Genomic DNA, 20,338 nt, shown 5'->3' on the forward strand with positions numbered 1-20,338 from the left:
AGTCTGTTTACGTGTAATATGTGTAATGACATGACTCAAAAATGGCACAAAATTTCTCACTCTGAGGGATTAGGGCAGAGATTGTAGCATACGTTTGCACACAGACAGACAGACAGACAGACAGACCCATGAACAGACAGACAGACCCACGAACAGACAGATAAACGGTCGAACAGATCATGCAAAAGCATTAACGTGTCTCTCCTCACTTACCTAACTTTAGGAGTTGGCCTTGGCCAGATATCTTCTTTAAATTTTTCATTTCTTGCTGTGTTATCACTTTCACTGCTATCGCTTCCTTCATTTTCCACTGTGGGGGGTGGGGTCTGTGGGATGGGTATCCGATGATGAGGAACATTCAATGAAATGGGTGGGCACTGCTCAGTATATGAAGGAGGAAGGCCTGCCTCAATTCTTTTCTGTCTTTTCAGACTTTCTAGTTCTTTAAGTCCACCCAAGCAAGTCTGGCAAGTAAGAAAGTAAAATTTTAAAGAATGAACAAAAAATATGACTATAAATTATTCTCAACAGAAAAATTGTGCTAATGCATCTACAATGTAGAGGGAATTTTTTTTATTGGTATATTTAAATAAATATAAATTTCTTGGGGGGGGGAATCTGATTTTTCCTGGTGGGGTTCCAACCTGAGACTTGATTACAAGTCAGGTGCTGGTCAGGTGCTCTAGCCACTGAGTACTGGGAACTCATACTAGGCTTCCTGGTAGACAGAAGCAGTTGTAGTTTTTTTATCGCCTTTGTAGTGTCTGTTATAATCTTAACCACAAATGCGTTTCAAATCAACCATGTGATACCAAGGTAACTGCCACGTGGTCAAGGGTTTTACACCACAGACAGACAATCAGAAGGACAGACAGAGGGACATACGAAATACAGACAGACATCAAATCAAATCAACCATGTGATGCCAAGGTAACTGCCATGTGGACAAGTGTTTTAAACCATGAGAAAAACGTGACTGCATTTCATGTAAAAAAACCTGGTGTAAATACTTTTTCACATGGTGGTACAACATTGGCATCATGTGATCAATGTGAAATGGACTTGTGGTTAACATAACAGACGCTACAGGGAATAACAGCTGAATTAAAAAATCACTACTGCCTCGGTCTACTGGGAAGAGTAGTACTGTAGTAGTGAGCAGGGTTTAGATTTAAAAACAAATGTAAAGTAGGGATTGGCAAAACCAAAAGGAGAGTGAGATTTTGTTATCTCTACTTAAAATATTTCTTTACTCATTTTTGGTTTTCCTGTGTGGCAGGAAAAGAAATGTTAGAATTCCACAGGTCGCCCACCAATGCAATACTAACCAAGACTGTCTTCCACAGTGTCAGTAATACTTTCTTGATAGGAAAATGAGGAGCATTGCCAGAACAAAACTTCAGAACCATTTCAAAGAGGATGATAGCCAGTGGGTCTTTATCTACAATAGGTTGATCTGTTGATGTGTTGTTTGAATCATTATTACCAGTGTATAAGGCTGATTTGGCATTTAAGACAAATGGAATGGACACACAGGTGGACAGACAGACAATCAGAAGGACAGATAGAGAGACATAAAAAATACAGACAGACGGACATAAAACAGACATGCATGCATACAGATAGACATAGTCAAATTAAACAGGACAGAGAGCAAGGCAGATATATTAAAAGACAATCGAACACCAGACCTGTTAATGAGAAAAAACAGACAAGCAAAGGACAGACGGACACAATAAAACAGGACAAGACAGACATATATGCATGAAGTCAGACCATGTAACAGACACAAATACATATTGCATACTTAGTTCCTTTTGAAATGTCTGTTTAATGCCCTTGATTTCATCAGTATCGGATTCATGTGGTATTCTCATTCTTTCAATCATGGTATACAATATATTGATATAGACCCTATAAGGAAAGGTTAATAAGGTTAATCATCATAAAACAATGGCATAACAGTTACAAATGCCTTCATATATGCCATTTTTACTAACAGTACAATACCTCAAGTTAGTACTATCCGCTATTGATATTGAAGGCTTCTGGAGTGCAGCTGTGGCAGCATGGGAATTCCTAAAAATAATTATAATTACAAGTTATTAAACAATTATGCTCCTAAAGAGTTGGTTAGGATTTTTCCTTGATTGCAGGATTGTATCCAGGTTCTCTGGTTTTCCTCCCTCCGAAAAACCTAAAGAGCTAAATTCCACATTGATCTGTAGTCATGTTTTGGCTATGATCAGCCCTGAGGTTGTTTCATTGCTTGATCTGTGAACTAGTCATGCCTTAACTTTGATAAACACAGAGGTTGTTTCAGGGTACCTATTACAACATTTGATTAGTTGAATATGAAAACTATTCTCACTCTATTTCCATTTGTAAAAGCTGAGTTACAATAGTAAAGGCTTCCAACTTGTAAAGGAGTATGACATTGTGGTTTGACTGAAAGAACAAGAAGAAAAACCATCAATGTACATTTGATAAATAAAAATGTGTTAAACATATGGAAGTAAATGGATATCTGTTAAAAGCAATTATCAAAATAACTAGAAATATTGCAAAATCAGTTGTTGCAAGTTGCTAACTAAAATGTTAGCTTTCACTGCTGCCAGTCAAAAACATAAAACATTGCAACTGATTATTTTTGATTGACATTTCCTATGTGAAAAAACAAATTTCAGCATGCAGCTCAAAGCTACCAAGTTCAAGTAATATTGAAAACTGCACTTTGCACCATCATGTGATGGCACCCATGATAAGGGGCAGGAAAAATTGAATCTGTTCTAGTCTGATTTACATGAGAAAGAATTCAGTTTTCCCGGGGGAAAAGAATCTATTGTTGTGCCTCCTGTCATGGCAGCCATCATGTGATTGTTGAAAGCCTCTATAAGCTTGCGTTGTTTTCACCATACCTTACTAGTAGACTTTTGAAAAGTCCTTCATCTTCATATACCTAATGCTCACTGATTGAAGTACAGGCAGCCCAACTAGGATCACATGTACTAGATGAAGGACTTTGCTGAAGTCTACTCGTAAGTCTGTGTTAGTCCCAGAGATGTGGACTTGGAGCAAGTCAACTGATATATTGAATATTTGGATGCCTGGAAAAGTACAAAACAGGGCCCGGTAGTACAAAGGGTGGATAGTGCTATCCAATGGATAAATCCTTATCCAGTGGATAAGTTGTTTCTGTTATCCAATAAATTCATCCACTGGATAAGATTTATCTGCCAGATAATGCTATCCAACCTTCGTACAACTGGGCCATAGCCACCCCATCCCCAATCCTGTGGTCCCTGGTAGTACCACTTACCCATGATATTTGTTCTTCTTCACTTCTGACTTCAGCAAAATTTCCTTTCACAATAAAAAAAAGAGTACGAGTTAGTGACTAGTTGATGGAAGCCAAGAATCAGACATGAGAGAAGTGTTAGGAAAAGCACATAGCCTAGCTCCACACAGGGTATATGTATAGGAACTGGATTGCACCTCAATTGAGTAGATATTAAAATAACAAAAACATTTTAGTTTAATTTAGGTAATCACTATTAGTAATGTATAGCAAAAACATGTCCAACTTCTTAAATATTATAATTATACTTTTAAATTCTAAATTTTGAGAGATAATTTTTTGAAAATAAGGAACTGTATATGGATGGAATGGACTGGACTCCAGCTAACTGAATCTTCAGACCGAAAAATGTGTTTATACAAAATTTGCAGTTTTTAATGGGTATGGATAATCTTTATGCAAAGTAAAAACATATTCAACTTCTAAAATTTGATTTATGCTTCTAAATTTGGAATTTTGAGCGATTTTTTATTTTTGGAAAATCAGGAACCGTACATGGATGGTCGGATTGGACTTCAGCCAACTGGATCTTCGGATCAAAAAAAGTTTTTTAGGCAAAATTTGCACTTAAGGTATGTGGATAATCTTTATGCAAAGTAAAAACATATTCAACTTCTAAAATTTGATTTATGCTTCTAAATTTGGAATTTTGAGCGATTTTTTATTTTTGGAAAATCAGGAACCGTATGTGGATGGACGGATTGGACTTCAGCCAACTGGATCTTCGGATCAAAAAAAAGTTTTTTAGGCAAAATTTGCACTTAAGGTATGTGGATAATCTTTATGCAAAGTAAAAACATATTCAACTTCTAAAATTTGATTTATGCTTCTAAATTTGGAATTTTGAGCGATTTTTTATTTTTGGAAAATCAGGAACCGTACATGGATGGTCGGATTGGACTTCAGCCAACTGGATCTTCGGATCAAAAAAAGTTTTTTAGGCAAAATTTGCACTTAAGGTATGTGGATAATCTTTATGCAAAGTAAAAACATATTCAACTTCTAATATTTGAGTTATAATTCTAAATTCTGAATTTTGAGTTATTTTTGAACTGGAAAGTCTGGAATATTGTGTTCTGGATCTATGGATTGAAATCACAAACTTTTTGTAAGATATAATTTAAAAAAAATTTTATTAATTAAAACACCACAGAATGGATATTCAATACCTTGTACAATGTAGAGAAGAATCCTTGCTGCATCTGTTCTGGTATTAGGATGCACGGATTCCACATTATCCAATATCTTACACAAATAGGCTTTCCTTTCACTGGGTTTACTATCCACCCACTTTTCTGCCACTACAATAACAGTGTACTAGTTAGATGTAACACAGCATGCAGAAAGTGACATAGACATGAAGTGTGTGCTTTCTTGAGTGCTTTCAGTGCTTCCTAAATACTGTATTACTGCACACAGCATGGAACAAGAGGTTTCAATATTACAGCATGTCTTCAAAAATCAACTTCTAAGTTCTAATTTGGTCTTTGGGCTTTCACCTAGTTGGAGCCTAGCTCTGTTGTGATTGTCCCATGCTGTGACACATTAGCTTAAACTTAATAGATTTAAATAAGATGCCTTACTGACAGTGTATGTGCTACATAGGAACAGTGCATGCTTCTCACTCAGACAAAAACCACTCCAAGGTAAGGTACGGTTTTTATTTTTTCATGGTTGGAGTGGGGGGGCTTCTTCAGAGGGGAGGGCCATCAGTAAAAATTTGAACTATATAAAGGGTCAAACCTTTTTATGTTGGCAAAAGCTGTTTCCTTATTGATTTAATAGGAGGGTCATAAACTTCTAACTGAGTGGAAGAAGGAGGGCTAAAATCATTTTTTAAAAGTTTAAATCAACTGTGAATCTACTAGCCCACCCCCTCCAATGAAGAAGGTATCTTCCCTAATGTGAGTCTTACAGTATTCCTGCCATAAACAATTAAACGAAATCAAACAATTGATTCCATCTAATCCAATCTAATGATTGGGTTCGATTTGCATTTGGCAATCAAATGAAATCGAATTCACAAAAATATTGGAGCCAATGGAGTACAATCCGACCATTTGATTACATTCCATGATAATTTAGGATCAATTGGAGTCAATCCAACACAATTGAACATTTGACTTTATTTAACTGTAAATTCAATTACATTTAATTGTAATCGAATGGAATCTAATTCACAATTTTTTAGCATTCAATTTTGTTTTATTGCCAAATGCAATCGAATCCAATCATGTGATTGTGTTTGATTGAATTCGATTTCCCAATGATTCAGTTGATTAGCCGGGAGTATTTTAAATCTATTTTGCTATAGCACTGTAATTTTACTGAATATATATCTATAAATCATACCTGTTTGGTAATAATCAAATTCAAATGTATCTCTGTTGATCTGAAAATCGTATTCTTCTGTGTAGCTATACAACTCTAAAGAAAGAAGTTATACCAGTGAATAAATCGACCCTTTACAGAGTGAACTAGAGTTGTTCATCAGTAACAATAATTTATAGTACAGACTAGTGCTGTCAAACTTGTACAATGGCAGAGACATTCAAAAGCAAAAAGAAGACGGAAGAAATATTGGATCTTTTTTTTTTGTTATCACAGAAATAACGAGGAAAATGTGGTGTAGTTTATCATTGGATATTTCTTAGTCAAAGAGCAAGTCAAATATTTTTACGAACCAGAAATTTCTGAGGCTGGTTGATCTGTGTCGCCATATTCAAAGTCGATGTCTGGTGTGTCTACTTGACCCTGGGAAAGAAAAAATGCTGTTTATATAGTCTAACGTTATTTGTTTTAACGATCTCGTCGTATTTACCTCTGATTCTCGTCTCTGTCTTCGTAAAATGTCCCGTAATTTAGGAATACCTCGCTGTCTTCCTCCCGAATCCATCTTGTTTATCAGTACTCTGCCGAGTAGGCCTGGAAACTTACCACAGGTAGCCCAACCTGAATATCAAAATAAACCAAGTCTGAACCGAATAATAAAAAGAAAGAACGAAAATGAGAATACTCTAAAACAATAAAGAAATCATGAAATAACAAAAATAAGATAAACCACGCACAGTTTGATATCTAAATTAACATCTCTTAGTTTTTTTTTGAAAAATTAAATGGAGGAATGGCCTATGGTCACTTATATCAGGGTATTGAGCTTGACTCGTGGGCACGCGCGCGGCGAGCCTGCGTGCGCATTTCAAATTAATATAGTGACGTAATAAGCAGCAACAGTCCCGCTAGCCGGATGGAATGACCAACAGAAAACAGGGCTGGTCATTTGGCCTTCCTCTTTTTCTACTGGTCATTTGTTTAGCTGGCCCATTGCAAGGTAGTTCTTTCCTTTTTCGTCCTTTCATTTTTCCTTGAGTAATCAAAATAACCTTCTTTCTTCTAGGATTTAAGGTGTATGGTTTTCAGAAAAGAATATTAAACAGTCAAGGCGGCCAAGCAGCCAGGTATAAGACACTTACTAAAGGACAGGAAGCTTCGGGGCATCAATCAGAAAAAAACAATATAGAAGGACTAGTTTCACTGGGCTATGCTGACCGCAGTCGGCGCAACTTTGGTAAGCGTGCGTAATTACTGGATAGGGCTTATGATTGGGGTTCTTTAGAATATTAAGCTCCAAGATTTACTTTGTACATTAAATTGTATTTACATTGATGGAGGAATTAATTGGGCGCGCGATGCTTCCTAAATTCAAATTTTACTCAATGCTCTATTTTTGTATCTTTAAGTCGATGATGCCAAACAAACAGTCAAGTCAACGACAGAAAAGTTATCTTGGATAAAGAAGAACTTCCATTATCTTCTATTGATGGTCGGTTCCATCTTCTTTCTTTTCTTCAGCTGTGCTATGTATCGAAGACTGACGAGGGATAGAGACGAGTAAGTGATAAAGTCGAGGAGGCAAGGTCTGAAGGCGTGTCCGCTAAATAGGAGTATCACTGTATATCTAATAGTGCATTGAGGGATCCCACAGGGGTATCACGAAACCCTCTACTTGTTTTCTCCGGCTTCATTCTTATTCACAATTATTTTTATTTCAATGAAAACTTGAGGTTTTGAACGCGCACTTTCAGCGCACATTTTAATAGAGGTAGTAATACTTTTATGAGTTTGCGCAAAGACATTTAAAAGCCAAATGAAGGCTAATGTTATAGAGAATTTACGAATGAATAATGTTAATTTGTGTTGCTGCATGCATCTTATGTTATTATATACACCGAAATATAAAACGTGTTTGCTATATAGCCAGCACACGTACAACTGTTCTTCGGACAAATGAAGAGGTTTTGCTTTTAATATTTCCACAGCGAAGACAGTGATGATGTTAGAGTAGTTGTAATTGGAGGTCCTAGAGACAAGTCATCGGCCACAGGAACCTCTTCTAGCTCTCCTCCGATCAATATTAAAGGGACCAAGGAGACATCAAACTCTAACAAAACGAAGAATTCATTCAAGCCAACTACCAAGATGACAAAGAAGAATACAAATACTGAAACCACTAGAATGAAGGGAGAAAGGAAGAAACAAGAGCCAAAGGAATTAAAGGAAAGTGATTCTAATGCCAGGAGCGACGATGATGATTACGATTCAAGTGATAGCGAATACAATCTTTTGGTACGTGAATACAGGGACGTCGTCTTCAGTGATTTCATGAACGCGTGCGCAGTAGTGGAAGGTGAACATTGGATGAAGCGCAGAAAGGAAAGCCTCTTTAATGCTCTTATGAACCACAGAAAGAAACCTTTTTCGCAAATAAGAATAGATGCTTGTGTCATCAATGAAGGGATTCCACTGTCCTCATACACGTCATTTCAGCAATCCCACCAATCGGAAACAGTGTTGAAGGTATGCGAACCCACCACGCAATACGTGGAAGAGATTCGTGAACGCGCCGAACTACTTTATGGCAAGAGACAAGTTACTCAAAGTACTACAAGCTACTCACAGTACCCTGTCCTCGACGACTTGGAGCTGTTGAATGAACGTCTTGTGGTATCTAGTAGTTTGGAGAGGTGCGGACATTATCTTCCAAAGGCATCTACTAACACTAGGCTACCGATCACAGCTACAGTAAATTAAATATCATTTGATCGAGATAAACTATGCGTCGGAGAGAGAAAAAGATCAGTCAGGAATAGTCTGTGATAATGGGGCTTTTCGAATGTAGTTCTAAAGCACACAGGAAATAAATATTTGACTACAAAACGGTGTATAAAACCTTGACTTACGAGTGTCCAGAAGGAGGGGTGCCAATACCATTTTCCAGCCAATTTTATTCCCTTAAATCCCACTTCCCAGCTGTAGTGACTCGACGCCATATCTAGATCAACTATTTATTATTCACAACTTAGCTAATTATCATACATGATTAGTTGCTATGGATACTACATCTCTCCCTTTCTTCCAAATGTCCATGTGTCTTTCGTATGATTACTGAATTATATAACCTAATTATTATCATTGCTAAATACTGTTATCTTTTTTCTTTTTCTTTTTTCATGTTCAAGTACAATAAACTCAACTATAACAATGTTCCATGTCCTCTATCCCTAAGGGTACATATAGTAGTCTTCAAACTTCTTGGGTCTTCGTCTTTCCCTTCTTGGTCGGCTTACTTTCTCTCCTTCATCTTGTGGTTTTTCTCTTTCCACTCGCTCTTCGGTTTTCTCCTGTTTAACTTGAGTCATCTTTGATGATTTCTCCTTCAGCTCCGCTTGTTTCCCTTCGTTGTTCGGTGGTTTCTTCCGATCCTCATGACTTTTGGTTTCCCTCAGAATTCTCTCTCTAGGGTCTTCCTGCTTGGTGTCTGTTGTCTCCTTCGGTTCTTCCTGGCTTGGTCCAACCGTTTCTGTTTCATCTGCTGTGTTGATGACAGTGTTGACTAGTTTGAAGTAACTTGCGTCCCGACAAACTGTGCGTCCATCTGTTGTTCTTCTTGCTGTTATCTTGGATCCTTGCATATCGCAGATTGTATAGAATATGGGTTCATATGGTGTGCTCCATTTGTTTTTCTTCTCTTGTTTGACTAACACGTAGTCTCCGAGTAGCAGTCTCTTTTCCTTTGTTCGATTGTTTTCTCTCTGCACTTTCATCTTCTCCTTGTATCTTGCGTCGTTCTTGTTTATCTGTTCGTCTTCTTCTGATGTCTGTTTGTTGGGTGCTATGTAATCGAGCTTCGTTCTTACAGCTACTCCCCTCATCGCCTCGTAGGGTGATACTGCTGTTGCTGGATGTGGAGTTGACCTGTATGCGGTGAGCATGTCATGAATTGCGTTCTGACTTTCTAGTTTATCTTTGCCTTGTAGGTGCGCTATTTGTTCTGTTTTATTCAGCATCTGCATAAACCTTTCAGCTTCTCCATTCGCTCTAGGGTGTAATGGTGTTACCTTGTGATGTTGAAATCCCTCTTTTCTTGCGAAGTCTTCAAAGTCTCTTGAGTTGAATGGTGGTCCATTGTCGCTTTCTATCCTCCTTGGTGTCCCGTATGTCGCAAATACATGTTTCAACCTCTCTTTGTTGGTTGTGAAAGAAGTTGATGATACTCTTTCTACGACAGGGTATCTTGTTCTTTTGTCAATAATGACTAGGTTGTAGTGTCCGTCAGGATAGGGTCCGCCATGATCCAGTGATACAGTGTCCCAGGGCTTGTCTGGAATACTTGAAGCCTTGATTGGTTCTGTTTGTTTGTCTTTCGTTGCAACCTGGCACTCGTAACATTGGTCAATAGCGTTGTCTATCATGTGATTCATATACGGGAACCAATACTTCTCTCTTAACATTCTCTTTGTCTTTGTCTTCCCAAGGTGTCCTAGACTGTGTCCTATCTTCACTACTTTTCTTTGAAGATTCTCTGGTAGTACAATTCTTTCCTCTCTAAAGATCAATCCTTCCGCTGTTGATAGTTCTTGCTTTATGTGTGTGTAGGGTTCTATGTCTCTGTCTTTTCGGAATTTCTCCCAGTCACCTTTCGCTATCCTTTGAGATAGTTTCTGCAATGTCTTGTCTTTCAGTGTCTCTTCTCTTATCCTTTCCAGAACTACTGAATGCTCTGCTTCTACAGTCCATTTGATGATCTTCTCGGTGCCGTCGTCTTCTGTCTCGGGTAATGGATGCCTGGAGAGGTAGTCTAATGGGTCGGCTTCGTCCTTTCCGGGTTCATAGATCAGTTCATAGTCTACATCTTGCATCTGCATAACCCACTTCTCAATCCTTGGAGGCATATTGGTCTTTGTCTTGTTGAATAGTGGTAATAGTGGTTTATGTGCCGTGATGATTGTGAACCTTGGCGCTCCCAGTAAGTACACTCTTAGTCGATCTTTGGCCCACTTGATGGCGAGTGCGTCTTTCTCTGTCTGGCTGTATTTTCTTTCAGCATCTGTCATTGTGCGGCTTATGAAGTGTACCGGCTGCATACCTCTTTCTGTCTTCTGAAGTAGAGCTGCAGATAAACCCTCGTTGAAGCTTGCCTCTGTTCTCAGGATGATTTGTCTGTCTGGGTCGAAGTACGCCATTGTCTTCTTGTCAGATAGGCTGTTTTGTATTGTCTGGAATGCCTTCTGTTCTTTCTTTCCCCACTGGAACTTGACTTCTCTTCTCGTCAGTCGGTGGAGTGGTGATGCGATGCTTGCGTAGTCTTCAATAAAGTTGTCTAAGTATCCGGCCATCCCGAGGAAACTTCTTACTTCTTCTTTGCTCTTGGGTGCTCCGCACTCTTTGATCGCTCTGACTTTGTCAGGGGATGGTCTCAGTCCGTTCTTGGTAAACACGTGACCGAAGAATTCGATTTCCTCTTTTTCGAATTCGCACTTCTCTCTGTTGAACGTGATTCCATGATCTCTGGCTCTTTGTAGTACTGTTTGCAGAATTTCTTTGTGCTCCTCTTTATCTTTTCCCCCTAGCAGAATATCGTCTCGTTGGTTGAGGCAGTGCGGGATGTCTCCAAATACTTTGAACATCGCTTCATCGAAAACGTCTTGAGAAGATTTGGCTCCAAAAATCAGTCTTCGTGGTCGATAATTCCCCCATGGTGTACTGAATGTCGCTACTTTTCTCGTCTCTGGGTCCAGTGTCATCTGATGGTATCCCTGTTTGAGGTCGAGCTTCGAGAATATTTTGCAATCATGGAGATGGTATATGAAGTCATCGATTTTCGGTGCTTGTACACATCTGCTTCTTTTCATGGATTCGTTGGGGATCCTCATGTCAATGCTGGCTCTTATCATGTGTGGCTCTAGCTCATCTTTCTTGGTCTCTGAAAACTTTGGTTTGGGCTGCACAACAAGGGGTGAACACCAAGTTATCGCTTCGCCGGGTGTGACTTTCTCGAATATCTCTTTCTCTATCCCTTCGTCTAGCCATTTCTTCAGGGGTTTCTGCAGGTGATAGGGTACGTTTCTCGGTTTCTGTGCTATGGGTGTCGCGTCTGGGTCCATCTCAAGCTTGACCTGCATGCTCTCTCCCGTATCTTTCTCTTTGAAGCATCCGATTCCTTGGAATACGTCGTCGAACTCTGTCAGGAGTCTCTCGATGTCGTCTGAGGTTGTGCTAACGGTCTTGATTCTCAGGTCGTTGGGTTCTTTTAGTATTCCGTCTGGTTCAATTCTGAGCATTCCTAGGTCTAGTAGTGTCTTCTTGCTTATGAGTGGTGGTGAGTCCATCTTCCCCTTTATCACTAGGAATTTCGTCTTCACTCCTCTGGTCTTGTTTCTCAGCGTTACTGGAAATTCTCCTTTGACCTCTAGCTTGCTCTGTAAGGTTCTTACTCTTTCTTCGCTTGGAAACAGTTCCTGTATCTCTTGGGATCTGTGCTTGAGTGCTCTGAATTGGTACTCGTCCATTATGTTAGCGCTAGCTCCACTGTCGGGCTCCATGTCTGCGTCTAGGTCTGCTATTCTTAATCGCATGGTGTTCGTCTTTCCTCCTGATCTCACGCTTTTGGCTCTCTGGTCAATGTGGCTGGCTGTTTGCTGTAGGAATTCCTCGTCGGATTCACTGCTGGATTCTGCGGTCTTTTTCACTTGTCTCTGGGGTCTCGCGGTTCTACTGTTCTCTTTTTCTTGTCTCTGTGTTTTGTTACAGCATTTTGCGAAGTGGTTGTATTTTCCGCATTTTAAACACTGCTTCCCGTATGCTGGACAGTCTTTACCTGGTTTGTGTGTTCCTGCGTTGCCACAGTAGTAACACGGTTTTTCGGTGTTGTTATATCCTCCGGGTTTAGCTTGTTGTTGTCTTCTTGCTTGCTGGTTATTTGGTCTTTGCTGTGATCTTCTATTTTGTTGTCGTGGTTTGGTTGGTGGTTTGCCACGATTTAGTCTCGCCACCTTGTGTTCGGTTTTCATGTCTTTCACTTGTTGGCTGATGTCTTCGCGTTGGCTTGCTTCGTCTATGAATCGATCCAGATTCCATCTCTTTCTAATGCATTCTTTAATGAGGTCTTCGTTCGACACTGTTTGGATCAGATGTTCTAGGATACGCTCGTCGAGTTGGACTCCGAATTCGCAATCCTTTGCTTTCTCTCTTATCCTTGCGGCGTAATTGACAATTGTCTCGTTGGATTCCATTCTCTCCTTGCTAAATGTGTATCTCGCATGGTGTTTGTTCTTCCTAGGTAGAAAATGGTTGTTTAATTTCCTCTTGAGTTTCTCGTAGTCGTCCTCGATTTCTTCTCCTATCGGTTCTGGTAGGTTTCGAGCAAGTTTCTTGATTTCTGGTCCGCCGTAAATTTTCAAAGCGCTGACCTTGTCTTTGACCTTTTCAATTTCTAAGTAGGATATTTCTTCCTCGAAATCCTCTAACCATTCTTCCCAAGCTCTACCCGTTTCTAATCTATTCTCTGGGTTTTTGAACTTTTCAATACTTAGTGCTTTTGTTGTTGTAAATACTTTGATCTCTGTTTTTTCTGCTGCTGGTGGTTCTGTCGGGTCTTCGTCGTTGTCGGACATGTTTCTCTGCACGTGCTCGAATGACTCTTCTGATTTTTTCTTCTTTCGCTGCTGTTTCTTCTTTACTGGTCGGATCCTAGTTTATCTTGAGTTGATTTTCTTTCTCTTGAGTTGATTTCTTTTCCCTTTTTCTTGGTTTCTGCTTCTTTTCGGCGTTTTTAGATCCCGACTCGTCGCCATATGTAGTGACTTGACGCCATATCTAGATCAACTATTTATTATTCACAACTTAGCTAATTATCATACATGATTAGTTGCTATGGATACTACACCAGCCTAGCTCATCATTCGAACTAATACATACCATGGGCTTCCTGTGGTAGTGAAGCACGTGTACCCATCATGCCTCAGTGTCTCTTTGACAAGAAGGTGAGAAGATGGCAGGTGGAGTGATGCTTCTTAGTGTGGACAGAAACTTCGACCATTACACGGTAAGAAATGCTTCAAAACTAGACTAGACTAAACAAAACGTAAGATAAGATTGAATTCTTCCCCTCTATAAATTCTTTTGAGGCTTTCTAGAACTTTTCGCCGCAAAAATAGGGTTTTTTCTGACTTCTTATTTGTTGCACGTGGCAGACTTAAATTCAAGGCTAAAACTTCGTAAACTTTCTTGTTCTAACCTCAGAAACCACTGCATAGCTACTCTATAAATGCAAAAAGAGTTCAAAGTTACTTTAGACATGATTTTATTTTCTAATTTTTTGATTTTTCAGAAAAAGTTTCGTAACCGTACCGTATTTCCATCAAAACTAAGCTTATGTTTTTGACTTTTCTTCCATTTCTTCAAAATAAAAAATACCGTTAAAAGACAGTTTAAGCATTCAGTACAATTTTACGGATTTGCTTTTATTTCAATGAAAACTACGGTCAACAAGATATTTTATGGCAGAAGGGAGTGGTTGACAAATTCTCCTTGGTAGCAACCCCCTTTATAGGACTGTTCTTTTTTTATCAGGAAGGTAGGCAATGCAATTCCCTTGAAGCGTAATGTAGAAATCTGACTCAATGCTTCATTGTTAATTCTTAAAACTGGCCCAATTTTTTTTTGGGTTGTTCCACAAAATATTCATACCCCTACCACGGGGGCATCTGTTTTCTTCCCTCTTTGCCTTTAGAATTCCGAAATGTTTTGAGGCTCTTGGTTCCCCTTGCATCATTACATAAATTATTATATTAATTGCTTTATAGACAAAGAAATAAGTGCTGTTTTCATGTTAGAAGAACTTAAAAAACCAAAGTCGAAAAGCACATATTACCATACCCAAAAATTTTACAAATTTAAGGAGGCTCTGGGTAGTTTTGGTCTGGCATACCTAGCCACATTAAAACGGCTACAACTTCGTCTTGAATAACTCAATCTGCAAGCGCTTTTCACACAATGTCAGGAAAGGATTAAAGGTTTCAAAAATGCGGCTAGGTGTGCCAGTCTAAATGTGTAAATGTCTTTCTTTGTCTAAAAAAAACTCTCACCGGATTTTCAAAATGCTGCCCATGGTAGGAGTATAGATATTTACTGGAACTACTCATTGTAGATGTGCAGTGGGACTTGAAGTGTTTTGTGTGTACCCTCTTGGGCCTTACTCACACGACAGCCATGTTTATGAGAAAAAAACTTTTGTTTTAACCTGTTTAAATTTATTCTCAAGCACTTGAATTGAAGCTATGTGTGGATGAAAGTAATGTTCAGTAAACATGGTTGCATGGTTGTGAATAGCCAGATTTTTTCAGTAACTCCACCCCCTCAAAAAAACACTGCTCCACCTGCTCCCTGGTAACAAATGAAGGGTCTCTTAGTCTTTACTTAACTAGGAGGACCATCATACTGACGACACTTTTATTGTATTTTTTTAAGAGATCATCAAGGATATGAAGACTAGTTGAATCTATAAGTGTTGGTTATAGATGTTATTTAGAAGAAATTACACTCGTAAGTGAAATAATTTTCTTTGAATTGATTTAGCACCTGTGTAATTTTACTAAATGCTTATTCACCACAGATTGGGTGGATTCTGGTTGTATTTGCCTCAAATATTGGCTGATCTTTACTTTGTCTTTGGTGAATAATCTTTAATTAAATTTATCTACATATAATGCTTTGTTGTATGTAGATTTGTTTTCACCACTTTAAGAATTAGAACTTAATATATCAATGGTTGTGACCTTTTTGTTACAAATGAAAAGCAACCACATCTCTTGAATTTTCTTACAATTATTTACCAAATGCTGGTAACTTGTGCACATTTGTGGTGTGACAATGTTTTCCCAATTCAGTGTGACAAACCTCTGGGGGAATGAAGAGCTATTGTTTTGAAACTCATCGGGATATCATCGTTATTCCTTTTGTATCCTTTGGGATTCTCATGAATTTTTCGAAGAGTAAAAACAAAAGAAAATGAATCCCCTGGAGGTTTGTCACTCTGAATTGGGAAAACATTGTCACACCACGAACAAGGTCTATTGAAAATTTTTTTTACATTTGATTGATTATTGATGTACATGAAAAAGTTTCCTTCAAAATTTTGGGTACTCTGTTCGAACTAAATTTTTTCCCTGAGACAAGTGTTAATAAGGATACATTGATGTTAAGTATTTTTTCATTTGAGTTTGGAGGATTTTCATTACTCAAAGACATTTGCTTTATTTTTTTCCCATCCTTCCTTTGGCTTTTGAATCAAATTGTCAAATTTGGAAAAAGCTTTTTCCTAAACAATTTCATTGTTTGACATGTTTACACTTCGTGCAGTATACTCTTGCTGTACCAAAAATATCATGCAGTTCTAAATGCCTTTAAAAAAATTGAAGACAAAAATAGACATTCTCTTGTTGGCTTTCCATTTGGTTTAATGATTTCCTTAGTTGTTCTGCTACCATAGTGAGAGGATACTGTATACATCATGATGATTGTTATTCTCATTGAAAAACAACAACAAACAAGCAAAAAAGCATTGGCATCAGTATTCCACAGGGCTTGGTGTGTTCATCTTGTAGTCTGATAAAGGTGTTGCTTGAGTAAAAGTACAACAAGAGATAACAAAATGGTATACTAAAACTTAGTTGGTTTCTGCACTGGCTCTGAAAAGAGATTTATTCATTAAAATGAATTCAAATTGAAAATGTTATTTTAAAAATCAAATTGTTTGTTGCCTTGTTTCAGGCACTGGAATGGATTTGTTAACTAAAATGATCAAAAGAATTGCCTTATCTGATTTTGGAATGAATTCACATTACATTTGGACTTCAAATCACAAATACTCAGTTGGAAATGATTCATTGAAATAAATTCTAATTATGAATACCCAGTTGAAAAAAATTCATTGGGCGGAAAAACCTCTTCACACCATCTATAAGATTTATCAAAGTAATTGGGAGTGGTCGGCAAAAAAATACCATTTATTACTCTTGCTGTAATGCAGAATAGATTGTGCCATACTCTCCATACACCATGATTGGCTGCAATCCTGCAAAGTCTATTCTGTTACAAGTACTGGTAAGGCTTGGTGTAGACATGGAACTTTTCATTGATCAAATATCTGTTTTCTTGGGGAAAGGGTATCTTAAATAAGTCATGCAAAATTGGGACTTGCAAGCTACTCTCTAATCAGTTTAAGGCCTAGGGCAAATGTCGAACTTTCCATGCACCAAACTTAATTTCGTCAAAGAATGCCGCCTCATTATCACCTGATATCCATTGTTTTTAATGGGTTCGGTGCATGGAAAGTTTGACGTTTGCCCTAGGCCTAAGGAATTTTTTTGCAATCTGATTAGATAAAGTAAGTGAAAAGTTCCATGTCTTAACTGGGTCGAATTATTGCTGTATACTAGGCATAAAACTGGTGTTGACTATTATTAAACTTCAAAAAAGAAAAAGAAATTCTAATTTCTCCAATGATCTCACTAAAAAATATCACTTCTTTTTGGGAATATGTTTTGTTTTGGTACTACAATTAAATTTTGAATTCGTTTTAGCAAGTACAACACCAGTTTTATGCCTTTTTTAGTATTCAGTAACAGTCTTTTAATCAAGCAACACGTCCTATGTTTTTAGAATCCTAATCAAATGCATTGTCCCTGAGGTCATCAGTTCACTTGTCATCATTCATTTTAATTTTGGTTCATTCACGTTCATGTGGGTTTATTCATCTTCATGTGGGTTCATTCACCTTCATGTGGGTTCATTCACCTTTATCTGGGTTCATTCACCTTCACCTGGGTTCATTCACCTTCATCTGGGTTCATTCACCTTCAACTGGGTTCATTCACCTTGATTTGGGTTCATTCACCTTGATCTGGGTTCTTCACCTTCATGTGGGTTCGTTCACCTTCATCTGGGTTCATTCACTTTCATCTAGGTTCATTCACCTCGATCTGGGTTCATTCACCTTCATCTGGGTTCATTCACTTTCATCTGGGTTCATTCACTTTCATCTGGGTTCATTCACCTTCATCTGGGTTCATTCCCTTTCATGTGGGTTCATTCCCTTTCATCTGGTTTCATTCACCTTCATCTGGGTTCATTCACTTTCATCTGGGTTCATTCACCTTCATCTGGGTTCATTCCCTTTCATCTGGGTTCATTCCCTTTCATCTGGTTTCATTCACCTTCATCTGGGTTCATTCCCTTTCATCTGGTTTCATTCACCTTCATGTGGGTTCATTCACTTTCATCTGGGTTCATTCACCTTCATCTGGGTTCATTCACTTTCATCTGGGTTCATTCACCTTCATCTGGGTTCATTCCCTTTCATCTGGGTTCATTCCCTTTCATCTGGTTTCATTCACCTTCATGTGGGTTCATTCACCTTCATGTGGGTTCATTCACCTCGATCTGGGTTCATTCACCTTTATGTGTGTTAATTCACCTTTATCTGGGTTCATTTACCTTTATCTGGGTTCGTTTACCTTCATCTGGATTCATTCACCTTGATCTATGTTCATTCACCTTCATGTGGGTTCATTCACCTTCACCTGGGTTCATTCACCTCGATCTGGGTTCATTTACCTTCATCTGGGTTCATTTACCCTCATCTGGGTTCATTTACCTTCATTCACCTTCATATGGCTTCATTCACTTTCATCTCGGTTCATTCACGTTCATCTGGGTTCATTCACGTTCATCTGGGTTCATTTACCTTCATCTGGGTTCATTTACCTTCATGTGGGTTCATTCACCTTCATGTGGGTTCATTTACCTTCATCTATGTTCATTCACCTTCATCTGGGTTCATTCACTTTCATCTGGGTTCATTCACGTTCATCTGGGTTCATTCACGTTCATCTGGGTTCATTCACTTTCATCTGGGTTCATTCACTTTCATCTGGGTTCATTCACTTTCATCTGGGTTCATTCACTTTCATCTGGGTTCATTCACGTTCATCTGGGTTTATTCACTTTCATCTCGGTTCATTCACTTTCATCTGGGTTCATTCACCTTCATCTGGGTTCATTCACCTTCATCTGGGTTCATTTACCTTCATCTGGGTTCATTTACCTTCATCTATGTTCATTCACCTTCATCTGGGTTCATTCACCTTCATGTGGGTTCATTCACCTTGATCTGTGTTCATTCACATTGATCTATTTTCATTCACCTTCCTCTGGGTTTATTCCCCTTCATTTTGTTTCATTGCCAGCTTCACCTGGGTTCATTCACCTTCATCTGGGTTCATTCACCTTGATCTGGGTTCATTCACCATCATCTAGGTCCATTAACCTTGATCTATGTTCATTCAACTTCATCTGGGCTCATTTACCTTCATCTATTTTCATTCACCTTCAGCTGGGTTCATTCTTCTTGATCTATGTTCATTCAATTTCATTTTCAATCCATGATAATGTAAATTAATGATATTCTGATTGTGAATATAATATGCAGTGTAGTATGCTGGGACTTCAGAGGGTCATCAGATCCTTACAAATTAAACTTTTGTGTAGGCTCAAACTTTTTTATTTTCATTGACTAAAGCTTCTTCGTTGACTTATTAGAAAACAGAGATTTTTATAGATCTATATAGTGCAATAACTATTTATTTTCTTATTTTTCTAGCAAAGCAAGTCATATTCTGACGTTAGCAAGACATATACATTCTCCTACCAGGCCAGTGTTATGCCTCAAGAGGAAAGCAACAATGATTACAGCAGTTATGCCTACTATGGATCTATTTCACTATCAAAGGACTCAGGTGTCAACATTTTAGAATTTTATAATTTACACCATTTTAGTCTAAACCTACTATTATTGGTCATTAACAAATTCTGTATTCTGATTGGCTAAGCTACTAGTGGTCTTTAAGGTTACATGGGACACAATTAGGTCATTTTCTGAAAGCTTAATAACTGAAATTTTCAAGTTTATCTCCGCAATTTTTCGTATATTTCATAGATATAAGGTATCTCAGAAAATTGAGGTGACTTTCAAAGTGTAACTTATTCTCCCACTGCTTTGTGTAAATGGATTATATTGTCGTTGTATCTTAAACTAAACGCGTTGATCTAAAAAAGCTTGTCTCTAATTTTCTTTTTGGCACTTATTATTTTGCACTTGTTATTTTGAAAGGTTTTTACTTGGATTCTCATGGAAAAGAATTTTGTTGTGAAAAAAGACCTTAAGGTTGCATTCATAATGTATGGCAGGGGGGGGCAGGTGGAATTGAGGGGGGATCGGGAAAATTTTGGTAGGAAAAAGGGGGGTGGGCAAATTTTTATCAGAAAAATGGGGGATTGCACAATTTTTGGAAGAAGCCACGAGCCTTGCTTAAGGAGGATCATATTTTTTTGCATGACTTTAAGGTGGGGGGGGGGGGGGATGTTAAGAATTATTCTCGGCATTTCAAATTTTCACCTGCCTCTCTGCCACACATTATGAACGCAGCCTAAATGAATAACTGAGACATTTTTTAGTTTAATAGCGTATGAAGCGACTGACCAAATTTAGCTGAAATGAGTTGAATACCTTAGGAGAATAAGTGTGCAAAAGTTTGTGGTTTTCTGAAAAACACAAAGTATAGTTAAGAGTTGATAAATCAA

General features: G+C 38.2%; 2 protein-coding genes and 1 long non-coding RNA gene across 6 annotated transcripts in view; 2 read left to right on the forward strand and 1 right to left on the reverse strand.

Moving 5' to 3' along the window:
- Positions 1 to 6,281, reverse strand: part of LOC116303295 (striatin-interacting protein 1 homolog) — a 24,413-nt gene extending 18,132 nt beyond the window's left edge. Inside the window, exons 1-10 of the mRNA XM_031712813.2 lie at positions 6,180 to 6,281; positions 6,043 to 6,112; positions 5,711 to 5,785; positions 4,528 to 4,659; positions 3,320 to 3,363; positions 2,372 to 2,448; positions 2,011 to 2,079; positions 1,808 to 1,914; positions 1,329 to 1,456; positions 214 to 464 (exon numbers count right to left, since the gene is read on the reverse strand). Coding sequence (XP_031568673.2) covers positions 214 to 464; positions 1,329 to 1,456; positions 1,808 to 1,914; positions 2,011 to 2,079; positions 2,372 to 2,448; positions 3,320 to 3,363; positions 4,528 to 4,659; positions 5,711 to 5,785; positions 6,043 to 6,112; positions 6,180 to 6,254 — 1,028 coding nt within the window. The 5' untranslated portion in view covers positions 6,255 to 6,281. The remainder of the gene's footprint in view (positions 1 to 213; positions 465 to 1,328; positions 1,457 to 1,807; positions 1,915 to 2,010; positions 2,080 to 2,371; positions 2,449 to 3,319; positions 3,364 to 4,527; positions 4,660 to 5,710; positions 5,786 to 6,042; positions 6,113 to 6,179) is intronic.
- Positions 458 to 8,575, forward strand: LOC116303296 (uncharacterized). 4 transcript variants are annotated; one of them, XM_089034945.1, is made up of 8 exons: positions 458 to 471; positions 3,845 to 3,930; positions 4,038 to 4,124; positions 4,232 to 4,317; positions 4,964 to 5,004; positions 6,756 to 6,926; positions 7,099 to 7,249; positions 7,678 to 8,575. In XM_089034945.1, exons 4-8 carry the CDS (start codon positions 4,241 to 4,243, stop codon positions 8,447 to 8,449), a joined length of 1,212 nt encoding a protein of 403 aa, XP_088891071.1. In that variant the 5' UTR covers positions 458 to 471; positions 3,845 to 3,930; positions 4,038 to 4,124; positions 4,232 to 4,240; the 3' UTR covers positions 8,450 to 8,575. The 4 variants fall into 4 exon arrangements, with proteins under 4 accessions (XP_088891071.1, XP_088891069.1, XP_088891068.1 ...); XM_089034943.1 differs by lacking the exon at positions 458 to 471 and adding an exon at positions 2,443 to 3,739; XM_089034942.1 differs by lacking the exon at positions 458 to 471 and having other exon boundaries at positions 2,443 to 3,930.
- A 5,027-nt stretch (positions 8,576 to 13,602) lies between these two features.
- Positions 13,603 to 19,946, forward strand: LOC116303287 (uncharacterized). Its single transcript, XR_004197938.2, has 3 exons — positions 13,603 to 13,742; positions 15,167 to 15,241; positions 19,359 to 19,946. It is a non-coding gene; the product is annotated as an uncharacterized LOC116303287 (long non-coding RNA).
- The last annotated feature ends 392 nt before the right edge of the window (positions 19,947 to 20,338 follow it).

Source organism: Actinia tenebrosa, unplaced genomic scaffold (genome assembly GCF_029948245.1).
Source record: "Actinia tenebrosa isolate PJP-AT-01 unplaced genomic scaffold, QUT_ActTen_1.0 PGA_scaffold3__52_contigs__length_22856419, whole genome shotgun sequence".
Lineage (NCBI taxonomy): Eukaryota > Metazoa > Cnidaria > Anthozoa > Actiniaria > Actiniidae > Actinia > Actinia tenebrosa.